Source organism: Amborella trichopoda, chromosome 5, assembly GCF_054954075.1.
Source record: "Amborella trichopoda isolate Santa Cruz 75 chromosome 5, AtrichopodaSantaCruz75HAP2 v2.0, whole genome shotgun sequence".
NCBI classification, from domain to species: Eukaryota; Viridiplantae; Streptophyta; class Magnoliopsida; order Amborellales; family Amborellaceae; genus Amborella; species Amborella trichopoda.
In genome coordinates, this window is record NC_142340.1 from 11,871,010 (window position 1) to 11,891,716 (window position 20,707).

At 35.5% G+C, this 20,707-nt stretch overlaps 1 protein-coding gene across 1 annotated transcript; it reads right to left on the reverse strand.

Annotated features, from left to right (window-relative positions):
* Nucleotides 1–3,676: 3,676 nt before the first annotated feature.
* On the reverse strand, nt 3,677–20,489 carry NPR1 (regulatory protein (NPR1)). Its single transcript, XM_006853802.4, has 4 exons — nt 19,935–20,489; nt 11,772–12,522; nt 6,905–7,108; nt 3,677–4,400 (listed from the first exon to the last, which is right to left on the reverse strand). Exons 1-4 carry the CDS (start codon nt 20,445–20,447, stop codon nt 4,138–4,140), a joined length of 1,731 nt encoding a protein of 576 aa, XP_006853864.1. The 5' UTR covers nt 20,448–20,489; the 3' UTR covers nt 3,677–4,137.
* Between the last annotated feature and the right edge of the window lie 218 nt (nt 20,490–20,707).

Genomic DNA, 20,707 nt, shown 5'->3' on the forward strand with positions numbered 1-20,707 from the left:
CTTTTTTTTTTTCTTTTTTTTCTTTTTTTTTTTGTCATTGTTTTAGAGAGTAATTATGTGCAGATTCTCCAGCGAAACTGGGTGTCCCTCTCTCTTCTCCTTCTGTGTCAAGGCCTGAAATGTAATATTTGAGAAGTAACTAATGAAATAATCTCAATCACCTTTAAAAAATGTATATTACACATTGGTCCTTATGAGACCAAAGTGTTCGATCTTTTGCCATTTTAGCCACTTCTGCAAGCCTGGGCTCTTCAATTTCAAAGAGTCAATGTTGAATCTAGACATTGTGACCATCCATTCTTGATACAGATGCATTTTGGGTTTGGTTTTTCGCACCATAGTTATACTATCCCAAGAATGAATGGTGATGAGCACCCTTATGTTTGGAAGAATTGTTTAATCCTGTTAATCAGTTATTTGGCATTCTAATCTAAATTAATCTCACAAATCACCCTTGATTTGTAGGCAGTAATTGTTGTTGTGGCCATTAAACCTTATTATAAGCATCAGAAATAAAACATTAGCACTCTATTAGAATATTATGGCCAAAATGAGGCCTGATTCTACTATCATTGTCCTTCAGGTCGTATTTGCTTTTCACTCATGGGTGTGACCCCTGGTTTGCATCAAGCCAGTCTCCATGCTTAAATAACTTAACTGAAGGACGAGAAAGAACATACAAGTTAACACTTAAAAACATTTGTAAGTTATAAATATTTATTATTTATACCTTGTAATCAGGCAAAAAGAGAAAAAAAAAAAAATCTTCCTTTTCTATGAAGACATAATCGACACTAAAGTGACATAGTCAACACCATAGTTAGCAAGCCGGGGGTACAATATATAGGCAAATCAAAATAACGATAATGAATTTTCTAAAAAATTGGACCGGATAAAAAATATGGTGGCAAAAAATTAGGTGAGTTAAAGAATTATGAATATTTCCATTTTAGCTATAAGAAAAACAGAGTGAAAAAATAGGATATGTGGATATGACATAAGATTATAATTTGCAGTTATTATATGGATGCATTAAAGCTATTAAATAATAATATTATGTCCTTATATATAGTATCATTAGAATAATACTTAAAAAGTTTGTATAAACTTTCAAAAAAATGCAACAATAGTACATACTAAGCAATAATAAATACAAGAACCATATTAGCAAATGCCAAGAACTGTAAGCCAAAGTATGGGGTTATTGTTAGAAAGAAAATCATAGAAAAAAAAATCAGAATAGGATTGCAATTAACTAAAAAATGAGAGTAAAAAATTGTAAATAGTGTTCAACTCAAATGATGTGTTGTATACAATAGAGTAGGCGAGGCGTACTCACCTAGTATATTATTTGTTTTATATTCATATTTGAAAAAGTACATACTCCACTCTCTTAACAATGAAATAACAAAACATTTGAAAAGGTAAAATTAATCAAACTTCTCATGAACGCAGGAAGAAAATAGCAAAATGTTAAAGTAAATCTAAATATTTGAATCTCACACTGAATTTGTAGTTTCCTAAAGATTACTATATCTCTTTCTCACTCCTTATAATAATACTTTGGGTTTAGAGAAAAAAAAAGATTTTTCATTGAATATTCTCTCTCTTACTCTACCTCCTATTTAGAGAAAAAAAAGATTTTTCATTGAATATTCTCTCTCTTACTCTACCTCCTATTTTATGAAATTGATAATTTTTTTTTTTTGGAAAATTGTAATATTTTTAGGGATCGTATGCAATGAGACCATCTACCTTTGGTATAAAGAAGGTCACAATTACTTATAACCATCCAATGTGAAATCTGATAACTTGAATATGTCATAAAGTTCAAGAAAATTTATTTTGAACTTTGAGCCTAATCAATGAAATAAATACAACTACCCAATTTCATGTTCAATAATCAAGATTAATTGTGACCACCTCATATCAAAAGTAAATGGTCTCGTTGTATTTTTTTTTTTATTTTTAATTCACTTCTTTTAAGGGAACATGTTGATAATTATGGAATTTTTTGTTAAAGAGAGATTCTTAATTGAGTCCTGCTTTATCTCTAAACCAATTAAATCTATTAAATCAATGAAGAGAAGAAGTTTAAATAAAGTTAAAAGGGAAGAAGTTTTTTTTTTTGAAAAGTTATTTTTGAGAACAAATAAAATATAGATTTATATCGAATGTTGATTTTTTTTAAGATCTCTTGAAAGGCTTGTTTACTTAATTTATCAAAAAAATCAAAGACTTTTTTGAAAAATTCTTGTTTCAATTGGATACTTGGTAACTGTGGTTGACACTACTGAGCCTAGGGCATCTCCCTCTCCCTCTCACTCAATTTGGAGAAAGTTGACATAGTATATATATATATATATATATGAAAATCCCTGTGCTAAGAAGCAATAGGTACTAACAAAATAAAAATTGACATTAAAAAATAATCCAAGTTCACAAAAAAAAAAAAAAAAAATTTGTCCAATAAGAAGAAAATTAAATTTACATTACAATGATATGAAAAAAATGAAAAAGAAGATATTTACCCTTGCAACTTGAAAGTCAATACAATGATATAAATCTAAAAAGGGAGAAAAATAACAACTCATTTACAACTCCAAAATATAATGAAATTGACAAATCCTCAGTTTTACAAATGGAAAAAGTTTAAATGAGATTGCAACAACTTTGTGTATAAGTAATGTTGAAGTAATCTAAAATAAACATTGTAAACCATCACAATCTTACTTCTACTACTTCTACAAGTAAGATTGCAATCTTATACAAAATAAGATTGCAATCTTATACAAACCACACTTTTACAAGTAAGTGAGCCAAATTGTCGATAAATTGGGTTCAAATTAAATGCTCTACAAAACAACGTATATCTAGAACACGGGCTAAACTTTTCCCTCACATGAAATCCAAGATTTGAACAATTCGAGGAATTGCATCCCCTTGCAGCAAAACGTGTTCCCTAGGGTTTATATTAGAGCCACGAATGGGCTTATTGTTTGAAGATGAGACACGTCTTTGCCCAAAGAACAAAGAGACCATTTATCTTTTGGAAGAGTTTTAAATAGAAAATTCCAAAAAAAATTAAAAATTTCTCGAACTTTATGACTCATCTCAAGCCATCCAATTTGATTTGATTAGTGAAAATGAATGTGACTCCACCGTACAAAAGATAAATTATCTCTTTGTAAGCAATTTCATAAATATGCTCCCAGCTTGTACAACTGAGAATAGCAATCTTGTTTTGACAACCCCTTACAAAGAAATTTCTAAAGAGCTTTTCAAAACTCTAGATTCTCAGGGAAGATCTTCAAGAAAAATATCAGAAAACTATAAAAATAAAACATAGCAAATGAGGAATATTTAAAACAAGCAAAAAAAAAACAAAAAAACTATTTTTTCTTTTATCATCCAAATTTAAGTTTTCCTATGAGGTTATATTTTTCAATAGAACATATATTTTTAAGGCAAACCAACATTTAAAAATAAGTACATAATTTTGTTTTTTCTTTTTACCTTTTAGAACAAAAATTCGGTATGAAAATTTCATAATGTAAGGAAAATTTATTCATTTATTTTTAAAGTTCATAGCCTCTCTTTAATGGATTAAGAAAATGTAGCTATTTGTCCCCCAACTAAAAAGCATGGCCTAATATACTATGTGCATGCACCTGGCTTAGATTGGAATACCAATCCTGAATAACATTATATATATCACAAAGGCAGAAAGTCTCAACATATGTACATAAACTCTCATGCTGGCTGATCCTACTAACAAAATACAAGTAAACAAAAAAAAAATTAAAAAAATAAAAACCTACATCGGTTGAGGTTAACATACACAGTTGCAAGTTGTACATTAAAGCACACCTTCGAGCTACACAAAATAGTACTCCGTGCATCGCTTTCCCATGATAACCTTGACAAAATTCTCGAAACCCAATCTTGTACCGAAGCTCAACTTCTCTTCCCCCCCCTCCCCCCCAAAAACATCTCTCTCTCTCTCTCTCTCTCTCTCTCTCATGCGCACACACGGAGATGCCCAAACGTGCACACACACACACTAGTGTACAACAATCTTTGTTACAGCACCTCCACTAATAAGGGGAGGGGTATCAAACGACCAGAGAAAGTCAATCATAGCTTGGCAATGTTGAAGACCATGCCTCCATCAATGGACAAAGATGAAGAGCATGAAGACATGGCAGATTTATTTTCCTCCTTGTCCTTGTTGAAGGCCATTCGGAGCATCTCTTGGACCTCTACGTATCGCTTCCTCTTCTTAGTCTGCTCCTCGCTTGTACCTTTCCCAAGGAAAGCAAGCTCCCAAACATCCGCATCATTCATAATCTTGTTCAGCTCAGCTGAACAACGAGGAAAGAAGCGCTTACCCAGCTCAACTGGTCAAACAATGTCATCACCATCACTTCTTAGATTTATAACCGAACCTTATGAATACTACAATCTATGGGATCTCCTCTTGGCTTTGTCAAGGCATAAAAGGCAAACAAATGTCCAAGATCCAAATCACATATTATCCAAAAATCACAAAAAAGGACATTTATAATTACTACATATTATACTTTCACAATGGGCAATGTAATAATTGCAGCACTTATCACCTCCTTTTTGGAAAAACAATTGCCAGAGGTTACTTTGTGTGTTTTCTAGTTAGGATAATTGAAATTGCCACATACTTAAATATATAATATATAAAAAAAAGGCCCATAGTGCCGCATATTGATGTTTCCACTAAACACTTAACTGAGAGTGTAAAGTGTCGTCCTTGGCTAACACCAAAATAGATCAACTAGAGAGCCATGTTGAAGAGCCAAATTTCTAATGGAATTCTATGTGCTTTGGGATGTAGCATTGAAGGGTTATGGTACTTGCAGACCGACCCTTCCAAGTATATTCAAAACCACATTAGCAAAAAATGAAGTAAAAAACGGAAGAATTTGGGAATTTAGCATGGTTTTGAATGGTCATATCTCTCATAATACCTTCACCAGCCTGCCTCATTTCTAGCCACATATAACTTCATCAGTACAGTTGCCAGGGCAGCAACGAGGTTTTTTTTTTTTTTTGTTGGGGGGAGGGAGGATGAAGCATTCAGGAGACAAGTTTATCTCCTCTTTCAAGTCCCACAATACATTTAATGTTACCTCCTATTTATAGTCCTCTATGTTAAATATATTTTAATTATTGGTTGTCATGTGGAGAAAAGCGATGTGAAACAAAGAAAGGATATGCATGTTTTTTTTACTTCTTTCATATAATAATAATTTCTCACAACTTCGACAACAAAAGAATTTATCACAGCAGGATTCTCTTGAATCTCAATCAACAGCAAAAAACACATCAAGACTATTTTTATATCGGGTAGGAATGATCAGGTAGAATCATTGAAATTGCAGAACTTTACTGTTCTGACTGTGACACTAGAAAATTGGAGAAGGGCTGCTTTTTAAATGATTACACAGTTTTCCTGCAGTGACAGAGAAGAGCCGGATCTCAGACTCCCAAAACTTCAAACCCTCCCAAATCATGCCCCCTCCCCCCTCTTCGTCTGCTTCTTCCTTTTTCCCCTATGTGTGTGAGAGAGAGAGATAGGGAAGCCAGATGGCAGGGTTGAGCTGAGGTTGGGAGGACTGTTTTTCAGTGTTTTAAAATGCGGGTTGCAGCCAAAAGCATTGGGGGGGGCTGACGCGGCGATGCGGTCAATAACAATAAAAAAATCTAATAAAATAGGTTAATGCAAAAAAAAATAAATGGAGGTGATATATGCGATAGTAGGTATTTAGATTATTCATTAACTTCAAAAGTATTAGCTGTCGGAGATTTAACATCCACCATCCCCTAATAGAAACTAAAAACAAGAAACTTGAAACTAACGTTATAAAACATTCAACAATCAATAACCATAAGCACAAATCTGCAACCAAAAACTTTAAAGTTACAAATTTTATAAACTTTTTAATCTTGTAAAGAGCCCATGAAGTTCTTCGACTCGATTTGTATACTTTTTATAAAGTTTATAAATTTATAAAAATGTTGTAACTTTCCGATATCAGAGCATTTATGAAGATCAATACATTTATAAACTCATTAATTTGTAACTTTATTGTATTAGTCCATGAAACTCTTTAAAGTTACAAATTTTATTTGAAAAGTACTAGGAAAAGTTCTTCAATTTGTAACTTTTCTCTTTTAGCAATACAACTGTTAACTTCTCCAAAAAAAAAAAAATCTTCATGGACTTTTAGTTTGTAGTATCTTGTATTACAAATCGAAGAACTTCAACAAATAAAATTTCTGCCTAAATTTTTTTTCTTATTCAATCAATCCAATAAAAGCCACGGATGTGGCTGAAAAATGTTGTTTGGATGGTTTAATACCCCTCCAAACCCTTTCCCCCCATTTTCAAAGGTCAAAATGACCTTGTTGCCCCTAACCGAGGGGTACAATTTTCAAAAAAATGGCGGACAGATTATGCGACCTGATGCGGGATGCGGCTCTGATGCGGAGGGATGTGGCTCTGATGAGGGTTCATCTCTCCAAACCGCATATGCGGGAAAGTGCGATGCGCTGAGTGGCGCATAGCGTTTAATGCAGCCGCATTTTAAAACACTGCTGTTTTTTCACTTTTAACCAAGAAGTTTCATCTTGGCATCCGAGCAAGCCAATAGAACACCAGGTCCCATCTCAAATACCCCCCATCAGTAGAGATGGGCAAGGTACGGTTGCTATCTATCGTAGAATCATTTCCAACCTACTCATTCCTTCTTTCAAAACAATGTATCTGACCAGAAAACAATTGTTCGGTTGAAATCTAGAAGCATACCATACTCGAACCCTAGACCAAAAGTAGGAGAGTACATAACACAATGGCCACTAGTGTTACCTGTTCTAGAGAGGGCTTTCATTCTAGATAGGTACTCATCCTTGATCTTGAAAGGAGAGTCATTCAAGTCCACAGCTGTCATCATCTGCTCCCTTGATGTGAACTTGGAGATAGCAGCCAAAGGTAACTCCAATGTACCCTCCACCTGTGCAATCTCCATTGCAACTTGTGCTTCCATTGGGTACAGAAACTTTGCCAGACCAACTGCATCATAAAAAACATCTTAAGAGCATACTTAACACATCACCAAAAATCTTACTGAAAGAAAGAGGAAGAAACTACAGCTGAAAGAGTCCTATCATTGATGATGAATATTGGGTCTTCTATTTTCCATTGAGCTACGTATGGTGCAGGCAATGCAATTAAATAGTCCATCTGTGTATTTTCAATAGAATTCAGAACTACTCCAAGCATACAGTGCGGATAAAGAGTCAACTCAATAGTTTAGAACAATGAACAGTGCAGCTTAGTGAAAAAACAATGAGCAGTGCACATAAAAGCAGCCATGCAACTATATATAAAAATGCATTAATAAAAGATAACAATTATTGGAAACATTTACATTGACATCATCAACAACATCATTCACAGCCGATCACTTGGACACCAAGTCACTTATTTAGCTGCTCTGAGCACTTAGAAACATACATGATTGCAGCCATTGTAAAAATAAAGGCCACATTCAGGTTACACTGAATGGGAAAAAACATAGCTCAATGCATTCAAAGGTATATATGTCATCCAACAAAGATTTTGCCTCTAGGATCTAGAGATCTAACGAGTTACATGAATAATATCCATTCCAGCTCTATGGCAGTTGTCCATCAATAAAACACTTGTGACAATCACATATTTGAGGGAACACCAACAATCTTCCTATATCAGATGCCAAAAACAAATATGATAATTCACTCTACATTCAAACCTCTGGCATGTATTGACATGCCAATTACGTAGGTCCTCCTCATGCCAGCATCATACAGTTCATGGACATGTATCCTAAAATCATCATCATCATCAGAGCCTTTTCCCAACTACTAAAAGTTGGTTATACGAATCCTGATTTGCTATTCTACTCTATTAATGACCATACCCTCAGTGAAGCCCTAAGCCCCCCTATTTTTCTCATTACTTTCAACCAGTGGTTTAAAAATCGTCGAGTCAGCATGGACTCGGGTGATTCGACACTAGAATCGGTCACCCGTGTCGATTCTAGCTTAAAACAAGAAACCACCCGTGTTTAGAAAGGAACTGGGCGAGTGGGGCGATTTTGATGTCACGACACAGTTTATGACGTCACTAAACGGGCGAGTCGGGCGATTTCTTTAAAAATGGGTCATTGTACAAGCGTCACCACATGTGGCAGACTGTTGGCCTTTTTCACGCACGTGGTAAAACGTGCTACCGAGGACTATTTTATTGACGTCAAACTTGTTTAGGTTTTTGTATGTGGGATTTTAGTAAGGTACTTAGACTTGAAAATGTAATGTAATATATATTTTTATTATAAAAGGTAAGACAACTATTGGTGCGTGGTGTAGTCGGTTATCACGTCCCTTTCCCTCTCAAGAAGTTCCTAGTTCAAACCTGGACAGCCACCATCTTTTTAGCTTTTGTCAAAAAATAAATAAAAGTTACCTTGACAAAAAAATAAAAGTTATGACAAAAAAATAAAAATTACCTTGACAAAAAAATAAATTTTTGTCAAAAAAAATAAAAGTTATAGCAAAAAAATAAACGTTACATTGACAAAAAAATAACAGTTATGACAAAAAAAGAAAAGTTACCTTTACAAAAAAATAATTTTTTGTCAAAAAAAATAAAAGTTACCTTGACAAAAAAATAAAATTTACCTTGACAAAAAAATAAAATTTAGAACAAAAAATAAAAAATTACGTTGACAAAAAAATAAATTTTTGTCAAAAAAAATAAATAAAAGTTATCTTGACAAAAAAATAAAAGTTACCTTGACAAAAAAAAGTTACCTTGACAAAAAAATAAAAGTTATGGCAAAAAAATAAAAGTTACCTTGACAAAAAAATAAAAGTTATGACAAAAAAAATAAAAGTTACCTTAACAAAAAAATAATTTTTTGTCAAAAAAATAAAATAAAAGTTACCTTGACAAAAAAAATAAAAGTTATGGCACAAAAATAAAAGTTACCTTGACAAAAAAATAAAAGTTACCTGGGCAACACCGTCTTCTTATTTTTCTTGTCAAAAAAAAATAAAAGGTAATACAACAAGTATTTATTGTCAATAAATAAATAAAAGTAATACAACAAGTATCATGCTTTTCAAGCACGCATTTGAGCATCGATTATTCTAGAAACCTAAAAATAATTGATTTTTGAAACTTAAAAAATTAGATTTTTGAAAAACTAAAGTGTTATTTCGAAAATTGGTACGCATTCTAATAATTTCTACATTGATAACCAAATCGTTTATTTTATTTATTAATTTATTTGCATTATAAATTATGCAATGTAATATTTTTTCTTACAGTGGTTAATAATATATTTTAAATTAAATAATATTATACGCTATTTTGCATTTGTTATTATTTTTATAATAAAATAATTATAAAATGTAAACCAACAATTTCAATTTCAGTATATAATATTATAGTTAATTAGGTTGTAATAATTTTGGATTATAGCTAGTAGGTTGTAATAATCTGGTTTTTTTTTTTTAGCGGATTAGGGCTTTCTGCCAATTTGAGATTTTGGTGGCCATTTTTTCATCGATTTAATCCATTCTTTGTTGTAATCCATGTATGATTATATACTTCATCCATGATAATTCTATGATTTTTCTTTTGTGCGATGTAAATTTAATGGTTAACATAAGTTCATACAGGAAAAGAACATCTCAATATTCACATATTGATGAAAAAAATGAAAGTTAATAATGTAGTACCCCCGTTTCTTATTGGATTCCTAAAAAACAACATTTATAATGAATTTTAATAATTTTTTTGGATTTTTTTTAAGATTATTCAGACCGATTCGTCCAATTCCCAATCCGGATCGCTAATTCACTGATCCGGATGGGTTTTTGGGGTGCCCGATCAGGGGCACCGATCCGTTTTTTAAACCACTACTTACAACCATGTCCTTTTGGGCCTACCCCTTGCCCTTTTTGAGCCTTCCAATTAAATCAACTTGTACCTCTTAATAAGTGTTATACTGGCTCTGCATAGCACATGGACAACCCTCTAAGTCTACTTTCTCTCATCTTATCACCTATTGGAGTCCCACATAAGTTTTCCCTAATGTATTCATTTTGAATTCTATCCCTTCTTGTCTTGCCACTCATCGATTTCAACATTCTCATCTTAGCTACACTCATCCTATGGATATGTTGTTTCTTGACTGCCAAAAATTCTACCCCATGAAGCAAAACCGGTCTCATAGCTTTCCTATAGAACTTCCACTTCAACTTCACATAAAACTCTGGTTGCACATCTCCACTTCACCCACCGAACCTTAAATCTATATGTGATATCTTCCTCAATCCCTCCATTTACCTAGATTATCAACCCAAGATATCGAAAGTGCGCTTTTTTTAGTATTTCTTGGCTGTCAATCTTAATTGCTTCATTGTCTCTACTCGTATTATTACTAAACTTGCATTCCATATACTCTGTCTTAGTCCAGCTAAGTTTCAAACATTTAGATTCTAGAGCATCCCTCCCAAGTTCTAACTTTGTGTTGACACCACTGCGGATCTCATTAATCAAAATTATGTTGTCTGTGAAGAACATGCACCACGCAAACAACATACAGCATGCAGAGGACTTCTAACTTGAAATATTAGGGCCCAAAGAATGTTTACGTCCAAATCATCCTAGACGGCTACAATTCAACTTGTAACAAAGTTTTGATCATAGTTACTGGGATCTCCTACTTTGATAGGAGATCCCTTCTAGGATCTCAATTCTATCACTCTCGAAATGGATCTCTCAGGGATCTCGATGTTTAATTTTTGGGATTTCGATCCCCACTGTTAGGGATCCCGACTCTTGCTGTTAAGGATCTCAATCCCACCTTAAAGAGCAAGACAATAACCAAATGGATGATTTTCTTTATTTATAGACAACTAGCAACACAACTATACCTTTAATATAGTTGCATTGCTGGCTTATTGTAAATAATGAGATCCCTACTTCAAAGAGTATATATAATCCTAGATTGTTACACACTTTAGGTAGCAAGATCCCCAAAAAGTTGGGATCAAAATCCCAAAAGGTTGAGATCAAGATCCCCAAAAGGTTGGAATCTCGATCCCTAACATTTGGGGATCTCCATCGCCAACATGTGCATTGTATGGATGGCATTCCCTACCATAGGGATCTTCTAGCATTTCATGATCCCTCGCACCCAATCCCATTCCCAATCCCAATCCCAATTCCAGTTATTGCCAAACTTAGCTTTCCTCGGAAGATTGATTTTGTAAGTGAACAAAACATGCACAGCAATCCACAAAAGCGCCCACTAAAAACCAACAATAACAATATTAAGTTCACAAGTAACATTAATAAACTGCCTCCGCAAAATTCAATAGAAGCACAAATTTAGCAATTAAACAATAAATTATCACACAAAGAAGCCAAATAAAAGTAAATCCCTATTACACAACCGATAAGTATATATAATTCGCTTGGGTTTGAGGAGCCAGAACCATGCATATTATCTAAAGAAAAGAACTCAAGTTCACCTTAATAGGACGTGAGGAGCCAGAACCATGCCTATTATTTTTTAATGTCCAAGAAGAGGAAAACAGTGAAAAGAAAGTGACTTCTATTTGATAAATAGCAATAGAGATGACATAAAACATGTCAGAGTTCGATTGAAGGCCTGGCGTACCTCTAGTTTCAAGGTATATCAAGCTCCTACGCAGATCGTCACCAGCAATAGCAAGAGAAACAGAAGCTTCCCCAGGTAAAGGATCCCTCCTCTCTGCTTGCTCCAATATCTCAATGCATAACCTTTCCTTAGGAGTAGGTTCTGCTTCTTCTGTAGACCTAGAAAAATCGATGAACTTGGTGAGCCTTTTTGATATATGAAGTGCTTTTCTTCCATCAGATGTTAGATCTGATGGCCGTGCTCCTTTTGTTAGAAGAGACACAATGATTTTAGGTTCTCTGCGCATTGCAGCAATATGAAGGACGGTGTATCCTCTTTGGTTCCTATGATTTACATCAGCCAGTCCAAGATCTAGAAGATCTATCGTGGTCTTTGAATCACAATATGCAACTGCATAATGGAGTGCATAAGCATCATCGAGATTAGAGTGCTCCTCCTTAAGTAACATCCTAACTAATTCAACATCATCAGAATCGAGGGCGCGATGTATTCTTTTCACATGTTTATCCGGAAATCCATCACCTCCTCCTGGCCCTACAAGGCCCAGCGCACTCCGTAAATCTGTGATTTCTTTAACAACAGCAATGGGCAATGCCTTCTCAAAAGAAGTAATATCTAGGTCAGAGTTCACCACAATTTCTTTGCACTTGAGCAGCAACCTCTCACTTGCTTTATCGCAAATGGTTGCAACAGATAGAATTACCAATATATCATCTATTGCCACCTTGTCCAGAATCTCAAGCAGATGTCGCTGAAATAAAAAGCAATGAAGAGGTTAAAGGTGGCTGCAAGTGAGAGTAAACACATTTTGCATAAGAGAGACACTGCAAAGTAAACTTAGTAAACAGGTTATATTACTAAAAACTTATGCTCGTGCATTTGTAAATGCAATATCTCTGTCAATATTAGCGTGGTAATCAACACAAATTCCATGCATGCACTCACACACATTCACATACACATATGATTCAAACCAAAGAACATAAGTGCAATGGTCCAGGCATTTGCTTTTCCCATGGCCTGTGCTACTGACCATTATTATTAGGTTAAGATTTTTCCATTTCTTCCTAGAGAATTCAATTCCATAATAGGAGTGCATCTATCATGTGGGTGACCTTGAAAAAGGAAATCTTATTATTTTAATGTTAACTTGGGATCCGGTAGGATTGGAACTCTAGATCTCATGTTGTAGCACCCATTACCCTGAAAAAGATAGTTTAAACTATAATGTGAACTGCTTAGAAGCTTACTTGTAGGTGTTATCCTTGCCTTATGTAGCAGATAGGTGCCAACACCCCCAAACTGCCCATTTTCTTGCATGAGTATTCATCATTCCAAGGGTAGTATTCTCATATAGTGCTCTGCAGTGGGACCCTAGAGCAACATTTCACATCAACTATCAAAACTTTCCCTCAGTCATCATCGGCTTTGAGTTTTGGTTGAAGCTGCCCTAAGTGGTGCCAACCTAGAAAATAGAAACCTGCCAGCCAATGTTTCATGTTAGGTCTTACTCTAGTCAAAGATCTTACGAGTAGAACGTCAGATTATTGATGACTGATTTTCCTTTGTGTCTGCATCATTTCACTTCTGAACTTTAGGACTATCTTCGTATATGTGCATTCTTGCAATATGTTACTAAGTAAAAGGGATACAGTTGCTATACTCCTAAAGTTGGATGATACAGATTAATTCACCGTGCTAATTTCCTGAGGGCATTATTACCTTACTGAATTTTTTCCTCTCTAACAATAACACTCCTTTTCACCCTCCTCACTTTCTAAACACTGCCAATGAGACAACCCAAAATGTGTGCTTGAATGTTAGAAGTGTGAAGAAGTTAGCATCAAATGTTTTACAATATTGAGCAAGAAGACATCCCAGTGAAACATATAATAGAAGAGAACTCAGTTCAGTACATCGAACTCCAATTGAAGGATTTACTTACTCCAGGGATTTTACCTCATCGACTACCACAATTGAATGTCTGGATAGCTACATCAGGCAACATCCTCTATGCATTCTAGTTCTATTTTGTTCTCTCTAAACTTGTGCTATGGTCCCCACAATTGATTTTTGTTTTGGATCTTCATTTGAATAGCAACCTACACTCTTGGTTTTGTTTACTTTTGTTCATGACCCCTTGCACTTGTAAAGATGGCCATGCAAGTATGACTGTTTGAGAAAAACAATACAAGGAAAGCTAGAAACATTTAAGTGTTATCATTTGTGAAGCGAGTTTCATGTTTGAGATGTAGGACCCACTGTGTGCATGTGGAAGTATAAGGTAAAGACCTTGACAATTAGCTCACTCAGTCAACAGAGGTATGCTTTGTTGCCAAAGGTTATATCTATGATTAAGACATAGATTACCAGAACACATTGCTCAAGTGGGAAAGCTCATAACACTAAAGTGTTTTATTGCCAGTTGCTGCAATTCAAAGATAGGTGCTCCATCACATGGATGTTAAGAATGCATTTCGTAAAGATGATTTACATGAAGATATCTTTTATGCAGCACGCGGCTACTCAACAAACCTTTAATGGATATGCATACTTAAGAAGGCAACCTATGGACTCAAAAAAGCTCCTCGGCTAAATGATTTTTGAGATGACATGCTTAAGGGATAAGATGCCCTGATATGGATATGGATACACCGATACACGGATGGATCAAGGAGAAGGAACATAACTGCATTTCTCAAAATCCAGAATACAAATCAGCTACAAAGTATCCTGATCATAGTTACCGGGAATGGCAGCGACAAGAGCTCCGGGATTCGAAGCAGGAGTGAGGTAGGCTTGAAGTCCATGGTTAATGGGAATCAGGTCCGTACATGGTCGAGTAAAGGGATCAAGATCCCTGACTTTTAGGGAGCACGTTCTATATCTACACATGAGCAAATTCTTTACCAAATAGGATCACTTTCCTCCATGATAAGGATCGAGGTTCCTGAAGGTCACTTATCAACTGTGTTGTAATTTGGGAGCAAATTCCATTGAACAATATGTTTAACTTTTTCCAAATTCACAAACCCAGTATTAATGTAAACAAAATTCATATCATTGAAATTCTCTTTAACATTTTCTTGTCATTGGAGTATGATCTCACATAGTGATAATAGAAATCCAATATAATGATATAATACCTAAGTCCTCAATTTCATGTTAACAATGGAATGGAGGGTGATAAAAATAGTTACTTAAGCAAGAATCAGAATAAAAAATTAATCATGTGAGTCTATTACAAAAATTGCACACCATACCTACGTTGGTCTGCCTACCATGCACACGTCCTCATTTTTGGCACCAATCAGTTGGATTGTGGGACTCCCACTCGAACATCAATTGATGATTAATATAAGAATGTTGGGATAGATGGCTTCCAAAAAACTAATGCCGTGATAGTTAAGCTCTCCTTTGCAAAGCAAGAAAAAGAAAAGACATTGCCATATATAATTTCCAATAGCTCTCTTCTATCAAATAGTGCCTGGGGCTCAAAGATATATACATGAGAGAGACCTCATATTTCCACGCATACATGTTATTCCATCACCCATGGGGCAATCCTATGAGTGGCTTGATTTGGTTGACCAACACTCAAGTAATAGAAGTCCTTCAGGAGGTAGACAAGACCAAATGAACTAGATCCAAGGAAGTTAAGTGTAATGGCATTCCTCAATAGAACCATAACACGACTAACTTTTGTATCTCCTTCCATCTTCTTGTTTCTCTCTCCTTATCCTCTCTTTTGTTGCCTTACTTTGAAACTAGATATACATCACGATTCACAAGGAGTGTAAAGTTGTGAATTGTAAAATATGTAGGAAAGCATGGTATTCAAAATGTTTGTAAGTCATAAAACTTGGATGTCCACACACCAATGTATATGAACCAAAAATGTGTTAGTGAAAATTGGCCCCAAAGTAGAGGATATTTGATTCCAAGTTGTGGTGGAATTGGGTTCTGCTTACTCATGGAACCAAGATTTTTGGCAACTATGATCCTGATACAGTGATAAGTATATGTTGTAGCTTATATAATATATAAGTAAATGCATCCAACCTATTGATGTATATCTAACTATATATACCATCTCTACTATATTGTTCATAGTTATTTTAATTTATATTTACAAGTACCCTAGGAGTATCCAGTACTAGAGTCAGTGTTGACACAGTATGAGACCTCGTTAAGTGCAATGATTGAAACAACAAAATAGGGCCCTGAATTGCCAGGGGCCCGACCTGATTTTCCCAGTCCAACTCGCTTGATTCCTCAGTCAGACTAGGCCACAATTAAAAAAGAGCTTCCACAAAAAAAAAAAGGAGAATAGAGGCACTCTGGGATTCCTCGAATCAGAATCACCCACGTATCAATCCTCGATTGACTCCAGCAAATTTGGGTCGGATCAGCGATTTTTAAGTCACTGGTTAAGTGTACGGAAGTATGTGTATCATAGGATCATAGCTTAAAGGGATTTGAGCAGCGACAACCAACCCCAACGTTTCGTATTTCCCAAGGAAGCAACTCCTTAGTATTATTTTGCCAAATCATGATTAAGATTGGCATATTTGAAGATGTTGACAACAATTTAATCATGAGCACAGTCTCATTATTTCATCGTAACTAAAGATAAGTTTTGGGACCCTTTTATTCATTAGTATGAAATAGCTGTAGAACTTTCATTGTGGTCTATGGGTGGGTTTCAGGAAATGTCTTCCAAACCATTTAAAATGGAATGACCCAACAAAATGCTGCTCCATCCTCCATGAAGATGGCAGGATCCTTTAAGCTCTTTTCATTTCTATCTAACAACAGAGCATTGCACCCACCGCATTCATTTTTCTAATATGGGGCGCTGACAAACTCTACCGTATGCATAATTTTGGTTGATCTCAAAAAGGACAAAAAGAAAAAAAGGACTCATGCGTATTCTAAAGAAACAGTTTAGTTGAAGGATGAATCACGTTTTTTACTTTTTAGAGGTCTTCATATTAATCGTGCCCCTAGGCATATTATATCATGAATCCAAGCCAATTGCTTCTTATGCAGTTTGGGCAGTGAATTAGTTTGTTTAGTTACCCAGCACATCTTACTTAACTATTATTCACTTCATTATCTGATATATTCACAAATACCCAACATATGGCCACACCATGTACACTTACCATATTCTCATTTTGACAGCATATGTATGCCCAAATGTGTTCAGATTACCAATAGAGAATGCATGAACTTTAAAAATTCACTTATTTTTTTGCAAGAAAACTGCAAGAATCCAAGTCCAACTCAAAGGCAGAATATTGAGCCAGGTCCCATACAACTAACTAGAGATATAATACAACATAAGGCATGTTTGCATTATGTGAAATACAGATTCACCGTCTTGATGAAATCTGTGTGATATATTTCTCAAAAAAAGAAAAAGAAATCTGTGTGATATACGTCCCAGTTTGCCTTTAGTTTTGAGTGCAACTAACATATATACTATTCTTATTAATACAATGTTTACAAAAAAAATGATTTCACCATCCACCAACTTCATGGAGACAATCTTGTGGCAATTGATAATGTTTCTAATGATGTGTCTCACTCTAATAGAGTACTTGATGCTATGGTCAAGCTGCCCAATATCACTCCATTTGGGCACGATGTGGATTTGTTCCCACAGTTATTACCATAAACAGACACAAACAGTTGGTGGAAAAACTATTTCTCCTCTACTTGATGAACTAGTTTAAAGATTTGAGATGTGTAAATGTGTAAGGAGACATTCATAAATGGGAAAGCATAATATCACCGATGTGACCATGGTAACAGTACTGTCATCGAGATTATCACAATCCAATCAGTCGGATGAAGGGAGATAAGAACATAGAAGTGAATTAGTGGCCTTTTTGGTGGGACACACTCTCCCTCCATCACCATATCCCACTGATGGTACAGCAATGAGCCCAATGACTATAATGTTACCATGATCCTGTGGACAGTAACATACTTCCCTCTTTAATTGGCGTGTTAGACACAATTACCCATACCAATGCGCGTAACTTTGTGTTTTTGCATTTGAGGATGTTTTAGCGACTCTGGACTTGTATATAGCTTTGAACCATCTCAATTATGTTACTCAAATGTAGTTTTCCAAGATTTTTTGATGTAAACATTCAGTTGAATAGTATTAGGACAAAAAGGAGTTTTACTCGAATATTATATGATCAATGGATCATGACCTAACACATCTCTAAGGGAGTTCACTATATATTTGCTTCGATTGCAAAACATGCAACCCACAAAAAAATGACTCTATTTAAAACATATCAGTTGGAGAAATCACGATGGCGATCCTAACAAAAAGAGCCATCATAATTCCATTGTATAATGAGATTATCAGCATTTTTAGCTGATGATAAAACCGTAGGAAATTTTAGCGTTCAGGATCCAAGAAAGATTAATCCATTGGATGATATGTTGGAAGAGTTTCAACTCCATATCCTATTTGGAATCGTGATTTAACCCTTATTCTTCCCTCCAAACATGGGATATAAGGCACATATAGTGTCTATTCAGGTTCAGCTCGTTTAGCGTGGGGGGGCAGCGCAGTATGGGTGACTGGTTAGCATAACTTTGTCCCCCTTCCCTGCTCCCAGCAAGTCCTTATAGGACTTGTTTATGACACACACTAGCTTGCATGCACCTGTAACTCACCATTGGCCCAGGTCTACATATAGTGAACCTAAAGTGTCTAAGAGTGTACCATGAACAAGGGTATGTCAGGTTTTTCTCGGAACATAATAGCATCAGCACAATTGGATGCTCCATAACAATGTTAATAAATGGTTCAATTCATGAATTGGGGTTAAACCTATTTTTCTGAATAAGTGGGGAGCAAAGTGGGACTTACTAATGAATAGCTGGATACCGCCAAACTTTGCTATAAAGTATTGGGGAAATTAGTCAATTAAGAATGAGACTTACTCATCAATAATTGTTCAGTCTAAATCTTGTATTTATTCTTAGAGCTATATTGGTCCCGATAATGGACCTATAATGCCATTATTTTGCTCTTATATATGCTATTTTAAGTTTGCTTTTGCCAACCACAAGTTTGTAGGGTCTAACCTCACATGTATTCTGGTGCTAATTTGAAGGTCATCAAATAGTCAGATATGTCTTCCTTCCATATTCACCAAGAGCATGAGGAGCATTGGTATTTGATATGGGTTTGCCATCCAATGCCCATCATGACTCGTGGGATCATGGGTGACGTGACGGTTGCATGCCCTGGCTATAGAGCGCAGCTGCATCTCATTTTCAGCCCAGATAGGATGATCTCGTGTTAGGGAACCTGCTTCTAGCCCATGTTGAGGCTAGATGCTCGTTGTTTCATATCCGACCATATAGAAAAATGCACCCAAATCTCAATCCAACACAAAAAGACCCCAACAGGAGATATTCAGAGGTGAGCAATGAGAATACCAATCGTGCAATTCCAACATATCTAAACAAGCTTGATTTTCATGGTCTACTCTATACTTTCAGCATAAGGGACTAAGTTTCTAAATTCATCGTTTGTTGGTATAAAAGTCAAATAACCTGTACCAATAGTAAAACATATAAACAACATACCAACAGTGAGGAAGGAACGACTAGGAATCACATATGCTATGTACAGTGAAGTGAGTTTCATGCTTTAAAAGTCAACGAACCTGTACCAATAGTGAAATATGTAAACAACATACCAACAGTGAGGAAAGGAAGGACTAGGAATCACATATGCTATGCACACTGAAGTGAAGTTCTCATGAAATTCGCTGTGGCAATAAATTTTCCAATGACAATCACATCACACCCATTCCAAAACTAGATGCAGCTATGATTCCTTCTGAAAGTCCATCAACAACAATTGAATTCCCAATTTTTTAGCCCATAAAGATGCTATCATCAATTCATCCAGAAATTTGAAAAGAAAAAATTACAGTGATCTACCCAGCTTGCAGAGGATTGAAAAAACCAACAACATTTTTTTTTTCTAGTAAAAACCAATAGAATAGAAAACACGCAAACTAGCAAACCCATGAAAAGTACGAGAACAAGAAAATGGGGCGAAAAGAAAATTAAAAAACAAAAAAAAAAGTCGGTTGGACCAACAAGAAGCAGAAATACCTGGAAAAGTGAAACCAACTCATTGATCTGAAAAATGAATGAAGCATACAAAACTTCCACTGCGAAATCAACAGCAGGCCTACAACCATGGTGAGAACATTCCTCATCAGCACAAACACAAACTCCTTGAGGAAGCACCCCCACCTTTCCACTGTAAATATAACCAAGCACCACCATTAAAGCATCAGGCCCAACCTCAAAATCCTTAGCCAACTCACCAATCTCAAACCTCTCCTTCCCTGAATTCTCCGCAAAAGCTTTCTGAAGAAAGGGACTACGACAGGCAAGTACGCACCGATGAACTGGAATCTCTCGTTTCCCAGCAATAATTCGGGCATCGGCACAAAACCCTAGATCAGAAGAGTGGAAGAGAGAGTCGAGGCATTCACTGAGCTTAGTTAGGGCAACAAGGTCAGGAGTGGTTTGCTGCAGGTAATCAGAAAAGACGGTGGTCTCGCCATTGGAGATACAGGAGCCCCCTCCATCCTGTGAAGGGGATGAGTGAGAAGCCATGAGAGAGAAAACGTAGAGAGAGATTGGAGCCCTAAGTTGCAGAAAGATTCATGATGGTGATGGTGATGATGATGAGCATTATGACCAGGTGTGATTGATTCTTGATAGTTGATTTCAGTTCGGAACCATACACAGGATAAGACATTAATTAATGGATTGCGTTTTTGTAAGGCGTAGGCTTTATAAAAACAAAAGGAAGAAGCAGTTTATATAAAGCCGAGGCTCTAAACAATCAAACTAGAGCTTACCTAAAAAACTTC